The sequence below is a fragment of the Buceros rhinoceros genome, unplaced genomic scaffold (genome assembly GCF_000710305.1).
Source record: "Buceros rhinoceros silvestris isolate BGI_N320 unplaced genomic scaffold, ASM71030v1 scaffold23336, whole genome shotgun sequence".
Taxonomy (NCBI): domain Eukaryota; kingdom Metazoa; phylum Chordata; class Aves; order Bucerotiformes; family Bucerotidae; genus Buceros; species Buceros rhinoceros.
Window position 1 is genome coordinate 3,526 of NW_010418431.1, and position 6,945 is coordinate 10,470.

A 6,945-nucleotide genomic window follows, 5' to 3' on the forward strand; every position below is an offset into this window, starting at 1 on the left:
GCTCTTTCTGCCAGCAACACTTGGTCGGTCGGTCTGTCTGTCTGGTTTAGGTTCACATCACCCTGAGCACCCATGAGTGTGGAGGCTTGTCGGAGCGAGACATCAACTTGGCCAGCTTCATCGAGCAGGTTGCAGCTTCTCTCTCTTGACTAAAGAGAGACACATGAAGCCAAAACCCGACTCTGCTGCTGCCACCACCCGCGCCTCGCCTGGATGGCTGCACCTACGGCCTTCTCCCACTTCCGAGCTAGTCCCTGGATCCAGGCTGCCTCACACCATGCCAGACTCCCCGCCACGGTTCAGATGAATGGAGGCGCTTCTCAGGCACCGTGCGTATACCCACCCCTGACCTTGCCGCTTCCATTCTTAAACCCTTCCCTAGCTGCGTGCTGCCAGCCCAACTGCTGAGCCTCCGGGGCTTTCAGCAGCCACACCCGCTTTACTGGGAGTCCTGTTACACAATTGCACCAGTAAATCTTGCCAGAGCCTGACCCCATCAGCCGCTGTGTTATTGCTTCTCGCCTACCGCAATGCGCTTTCTACCCAAAACCTGAGCCCTCTGGTTTCCCTATAACATACCAGCAACTGTGATGTGCAGTTTGGTTATTCCTGTAGCCCCTCTCTAGCAGTATTATAGCAGGCACGTGATCTCACCCCTAGTAACCAGCCTTTAGTAGGAAACCCACTGAAAATGTTGATAATAAACATCGTGGTTAACCTGATGTCAGTTTGGAAGGAGGCCTCACTGTCAAAATTATGCCAACAGGTTTTCCCAAGGCAGGTGGGTACTGGCCTGACTGCTCTTAAGGTGCTTCTGCCATGGAAAAGCTTCTTGATGAAGCAGTGTGGAGAAATGGCACGTGCCTTTCCAGGCCTGCACCTCAAAGTGAGTAGGTCTGAAAGAGAACGAGATGATCAAAGCCAGAGCAGATGAGGGAAAATCAGATGTGGTAAAATCAGAAGGGTCCCGTAGCCCAGGCACAAACACAGGGAAGGCACAACCAAAAGGAACGGAAGCAGCAACGGGCCAGGCGTGCTTACAGTGGAATAGCTCCCAAAAGAGGCTGCAGGTGGATTTGGTGGTGTAAGACCTTCACTCCAGTAACACAACGATTGCGGCATCCCGGGAGCCCACAGCCAAACTGCTGTGTTTTTCATGCAGCAGGAAGAATTTGCTATGAAACCAACAGTAGCTGCTTTCAGCATAACAGTCTGGGAGAAACACTACAAACATCCAGTTCAGGTCTTCCGGTTTTTTTCCTTATTTTTTCTAACCCTTTAAAGTTCTATAAAGTATTAAGAGAAAATCCTTAGCTCTTAAACGACAATTTTCAGCATCCTTGAACATTACACACAAGACGTAGCTGCAGATGCCGCCTTTGCGAGACTGAACAGCAGCCCCCAGGCAGAGTTAGCAAGACTCATAAACCATTCTCCCTGCCACAGACAAGGCTGTGCACGAGCAAAAACCAGAAGCAATAGGTCCCCATTCATTCAAACAAGCATTGAAACAGAAAAATAAGAGTTCAATGAGCCTAGATAGCTAAATGCACCATTTTAATACAAACTAGGCCCATTTTCACCATCCCTTCAGCTTTGCAGCCTACAGTTTTACAGTGGCAAGTTAGAGCAATACCGAATACTGCCATCAGAGGAATTCCTTCCATTTGTTCATTAAAAAGCCAGCGTGTATTTCTTGGGCAAAGTATTATTGTGTTGTACGCAACCCTTCCACTCCCCCCTCCCCCAAGTCAGCAAAGTGCAGATGAAATCCATGGCATGAAGACACACTTCTCTTCTTGGTCCATCCCACTGGATATTCTTCAGTCTAGTACCTCAGAGCATGCAAATCCCTTGGGAGTGCTTCATACAAGTGACAACTTCAGTGTCTCGCTTGGAAAACCTGACAGTCAGAAACCTCACAGGAATTAAGTCGCGAAGACACCTCCAGGTATAAAATACCATCCAGTTCCAGATCATAATCCAGTCCATAAAGTTCTTCTTTTTTGTCTTTTAAATAATTATACAGCCCGTTAATCGCACCGTTTTTCTAAGACCATTTGGCATGATAAAGGAGATGCAGATTACATGTTGGATGACACGGATGAATCAAGACAACACACCAGTAAATTACAGTGGCCTATTCCTGACCAGAAGATTACATTTACAGTATAGAACAAATACACATAAAACAATTAAAACCACAAATATTACTAGTAAGTGAAGCCCAGAAGGGAATACACTGACTTGCAAATAACGTCTTCAAATATACCCAAAAATGTGAAATGGAGCACTGATCTGTTAAGATCCATCTACTTCCTCAGAGGAGAATGCAGCCAGGGAAGAGGAGGGAGTTTCTCTCTCCTTTACCCCACCCCAATCCATCCCCTCTTTCTTTTAAAGCAGAAACAAAGAGTACCTCCCTTTTTTGTTTTGTTTATAAATCTCAGTTCAAAAGAGAACCATCACAGTAGACAGACTGTCTCCAAAGTACAGCAAACTCAGAAATGCACCAATGGTCGCACTGGCAAGACTCTGACAGAATAAATAGGTCCAACATAAATGCTGACTGCCAGAGCTGGTCACAGTGTCCAGAAACAAGCAGGCAATTCAAACACAGTGTTATCCAAGGGCTCAGAGACATGCATAAACTTTAAGGGGAGATGGCCACAGTACTTCTATGTCCTAGCGCTAAGAATGAACGTGTTAAAAAGCAAGTGCTCTTCCCACAGTCACTGGGCCGAGGCACTGGTTTATGCAATGGCTGGTAAAAGACCTTCTGATTCGGTGGAATTACTGTGCAAGTGTGTCCTTCAGCTGCGTTAAGCCGGTGAGGGTCAGCTTAGGGCTAACAAGCCCTTTGCAGCAGGGACAGATACCTTCAGATGTCTTGTACAAGACTGTACAGACAAGTCTCCGAAGTGTTGAACTCTGCTGGGTTAAGTCTTGGTAGCACGCAAAAAGCTGAGAGGAGGCACAAGGCAAAGCGCTGCAGGAGTGACTGCTGCTTAACAACTCAAGAGATTCTAGCTTGTCCTTAGGGCCACACTGCCTCACGAGTTGCACTAGGAGAACTCTCTCACCATAAAAAGAAGGTGGAGAAAAATAGGAAGGGTGGGCCACATGCCCAAGGCTTGAATATCTCCAACTCGCTGCATCCTACCTTCTACCTGTCAGAGCTATACCAGCATCTTTGTAATACTGTGAAGGGACTTGGCTCAATAAAAGCACTACTCCAGCGCACAGGCAAGCACACTTCCTCTGAGGCCAGGCTGCCCTTGAAGTTCTTCTTCAGCGTAGTACCATAAGAAAACGATGGCAGCAAGGATTGCAGTCAGCTGCTTAACCTTCAAATCCTCCCTGGCATCCCGCAAAAAAAGCCAGAGAAGCGTCAAGGCACAATGGTGAATGCCCTTTTGAAAATGTGCCTTAAAAGAATCAGTGCAAAGAGCAGAGGTTACTACTATTACAAAAGTCACCAGTTGATACTTGAAAGATCATGGTAAAAAAAGGTCAGCTTTGGCGCCATCCGTTTGCACATGAAGTCCCTCAGCCAGGACACAGGCCAGGGCCTGACTGACTCTACTACAGCATCATGAGATAGTGCAAAACCTTCAAGTTATGAACAGTGAAATCACTGTTTTGCACATCCCTCCAGAACTGTGCAAGGTACAACGAAAGCACTCTGGGTGGTAAATGATGTCTTCTAGAAGAGGCAAGGAAATAAAACAGTTACTATGTACGGCTGAGTAATAGAATTTCAGTACCATCCCATTCCTCTCCCTACACCACCCGCTTGGTTTCTATTTCTGCTGCTAGCCAAACCAAGAGATTCCAGAAAAGGATTTTGTGTTGGGTGTTCTTCCCCTCAGTACATGCTGAGATCTCCAGAGGGGATTTCAAATAGAGCACGTGACCATCTTCCCTTTGCCAAGTTATCGGCCCTGTATTACATAGATGTAAGGCTCCCAGCACAGTCTGTTAAATGCAGTAGCTTGGAGGAATACTCAGAAAAAAACAAAATGTTCAATTTATTTTTTTGCCTTCAACTTCTGGGGAGATTGAAGCTTTGAAACACCACATGAGAACTCAAATCTAACAGTTGGCTGGACACCAGCTGAATACCAGGTCTGCAGAGAAGAAATAGCAAGGAATGAAGTGACATGCAGAATACCTGAGGAATTTGGAGTTGTGGAATGGACATTCAATTCTCCATCAATAGTCATGATGAAAATAAAGTAGGAGCAAAGGAAGAAAAACCCTAATATTAAAGTTGGGTGTGAAAATAGTGAGTATTTCAGGAGAGACTAAGACGGGGAAGGAAATCTTCACAATCAAGCCTCCATCAGACCTGCAATTGTAGGAACAAAGGCTTACTGCAATCTCTTCCCCTAGGAAACCTTTAGAACCACCCCGGTGCTCGCTGCCAAGGCACCGATTGTCACGCTACAGTCAGTGGTGGCCAGGAGAGCCGTTCATGTGCTTTTCACTGCAAGGAGCGTCCGTGCTGTAGAGGCCATCCAAGTACGCCTGAGAAATCTCTGCTACCAAGCTCCTGTCTGGGACGGACTGGGCCATTCCATAGATGGCTCCCTAAGCAGAGAAGAAGATGTCATTACGTAGGTTCGTTAACACCGTCAGAGAAACATGCTCACCCCAAACATGCCCCCACTATGTGCTGGCCTCCTTACCATGCCTGTGGTCTTGGCGTTGAGGTCCTTCATGATATCCTCAATGCTGTCTTTGACATCTTTCAGGAACTGTTCAGCAACACCAGGCTTTGTGTGCAACTGTGTAATGCAGAGATGAATGCTGGGCAGGCAGGGGAGAGGAGAGAAATTAACCACCTCAAGTATGTACAGCTCCACATTTTCTGAATTTAGTCCTTCCCTGGCTAGTGACAGCCATGTACCTCCTTAAAATAGCATTTCAGCAGCATAATGGGAGAAGACAATCCACTCCCTTCCAATTAACGGTAATTCCTGCAAAATAATTGCTAGAACCAAACTGCAGAGAGTTCAGCTCTTCTTTTGCCAAATGGCAACTCCTCCTCCTTTCCTTCCTGACTTCACTGTACACAGCTAAAGGCCTGTAATATTCTCACCTCTGGTGAGAAAAATGCAACTGCCTGCAAGCACAGTGATCCTCTCCTTCTCCTCCAGCTTAAACAAGCCATCAGCCACTCTCAGCGTGGAAGTCGGCATTCACCAGAAGGATGGTGGATCAGCTACACGTACCTCTGAGCTATTGCTTCAGGCTCTCCAGACTTTGCTGCAAGGCCAAAATTTTTTCAGAGCAGCTACATCTGAGACCATCTGCCCCTTTTAACCCACAGAAAAAACCCCCAACTACCCACTCAAGGAAACTCTCGCACAAACACTTATTTTACACCAGGCTGGAAAGGCCACAGAAAAATCAGCCCTTCGCTGTTTTTTCAATTACCTTCATCTTCAGAGGGCAGCAGGAAGATACTAAAAATAAATAAATCTACAACCCTCAGTTAAAACTGACGTGAGATAAAGCCCTGGCTATTCATAGTTTTCTGCTTTTATTAGGCAGAGAAAGGGAGGCTCTGCCAGGCTCGTTAAAATTACTGTTGCCTTAACCTCACTGTGGTAACTGCTATAGATCAGCAATTACAAAAGTAATTCCTTCTCTGCAGTGGAAAAGTCCACATACAATTTATCAGATAAGTACACAATTTATCAGATACGTACACCACCACTCAGCACATCATGAAAGCTACGTGGCCTGAAGGCGACCATCTTGCATACCCTGGCTACGCACATCGCTCTGCTGCTCTCCACAAACTCACCTTGGTGGGAACTGTAGGACATTTAAGTTCCATCCTTTTGCAGCTAAGAAATTAGATAATCTATAAATGTCGAAAGTGTCCGAACCGAGGGAAAGAACAGACACCTCAGGTTTCCCCCAAATGAAGATGCTGTCAATTTTCCTCAACCTTGAAAAGAAAAAGAAGAAAAGAAGTGACTGACCAGGATTGCAGAGGCCAGACATTCCATCCATCTATCTGGAGTCTTAAAGGAAAAGCTACAAAGAAAACAGATGACACCACGTGACTACCAGAAAAAATCATGCAACCAGCCCAGGCCTTGCAAGACGACTCAGGTCATTACAGGCTCTGAAGTCAAGTAAACTCAGGAAGAAATGGAAGAGAGAGAAGACAGAGTAGCAGATAAAATCAGCTATCAGCTCACACAGCAATACAAGGATCCCACCAAGAAAGAATATAGCCCTTCTTTTGTCATCTCGAGTAAGTTCTTCCAGATTCCCCCTCAGCCATGGCTGAAGGCAGGAGAAACTCTGGAAACAAAGTCAACTAAATAAAGATGCCTCTCAGCTTCTTGTCAAAGAAATTCTGGGCATACAGAAAGCATCTTCTCCCGTAACTGCCCAGTGGACCCCCTACTCAACAGGTAACATGCTACAGCTTCTCCAGGGCAAGAGAAACAAAAGCAGTTTGGGAGAAGGCGGCCAGAACAGGGTGGAGGAGTACAATCGAAACGGTAACATACTCCAATTCGAGGAAACGAGTTGTTTTAATGATCCTCTTCGTAGCCTCAACGTAGCCCAATTCTCCTATGTGCATCAGAGTGGCCCAGCAGGCAGCTATGATTCCACCAGGCCTGGAGCCCGCCATGGAGGGGGAGGCATATATACCCCCTTGCCAGTCAGGTGCTATAAAGAACTGGTAACTCCTGTACTTCTTGTCGCTGTACAGCACCACTGAGGAACCCTTGGGAGCGTAGCCGTACTGCAAGGGGCACAGAAAGCATTACAAAGCAGCAAGAGGGCACAGGAACACATCCGGGCGCTCTTTGCACGCAGTCACCAAGGTGCCATTTGCCCGTGCTGTGGTGCATGGCACCAAGCACCTGAACAGAGCAGCCCCTACCGCTGCACTCCTCCACACAGCAGAGCAGG

At 46.7% G+C, this 6,945-nt stretch overlaps 2 protein-coding genes across 2 annotated transcripts in view; one reads left to right on the top strand and one right to left on the bottom strand.

The window, feature by feature from the left end:
* PCBD1 (pterin-4 alpha-carbinolamine dehydratase/dimerization cofactor of hepatocyte nuclear factor 1 alpha) overlaps window positions 1-149 on the top strand; it is a gene marked incomplete at its 5' end in the record, with an annotated part of 1,146 nt that extends 997 nt beyond the window's left edge. The window contains one exon of the mRNA XM_010138559.1: window positions 51-149. Coding sequence (XP_010136861.1) covers window positions 51-149 — 99 coding nt within the window. The remainder of the gene's footprint in view (window positions 1-50) is intronic.
* A 4,131-nt stretch (window positions 150-4,280) lies between these two features.
* The window catches only part of SGPL1 (sphingosine-1-phosphate lyase 1), a 20,738-nt gene continuing 18,073 nt past the window's right edge, over window positions 4,281-6,945 (bottom strand). The window contains exons 11-14 of the mRNA XM_010138558.1: window positions 6,537-6,775; window positions 5,816-5,962; window positions 4,692-4,812; window positions 4,281-4,593 (exon numbers count right to left, since the gene is read on the bottom strand). Coding sequence (XP_010136860.1) covers window positions 4,453-4,593; window positions 4,692-4,812; window positions 5,816-5,962; window positions 6,537-6,775 — 648 coding nt within the window. The 3' untranslated portion in view covers window positions 4,281-4,452. The remainder of the gene's footprint in view (window positions 4,594-4,691; window positions 4,813-5,815; window positions 5,963-6,536; window positions 6,776-6,945) is intronic.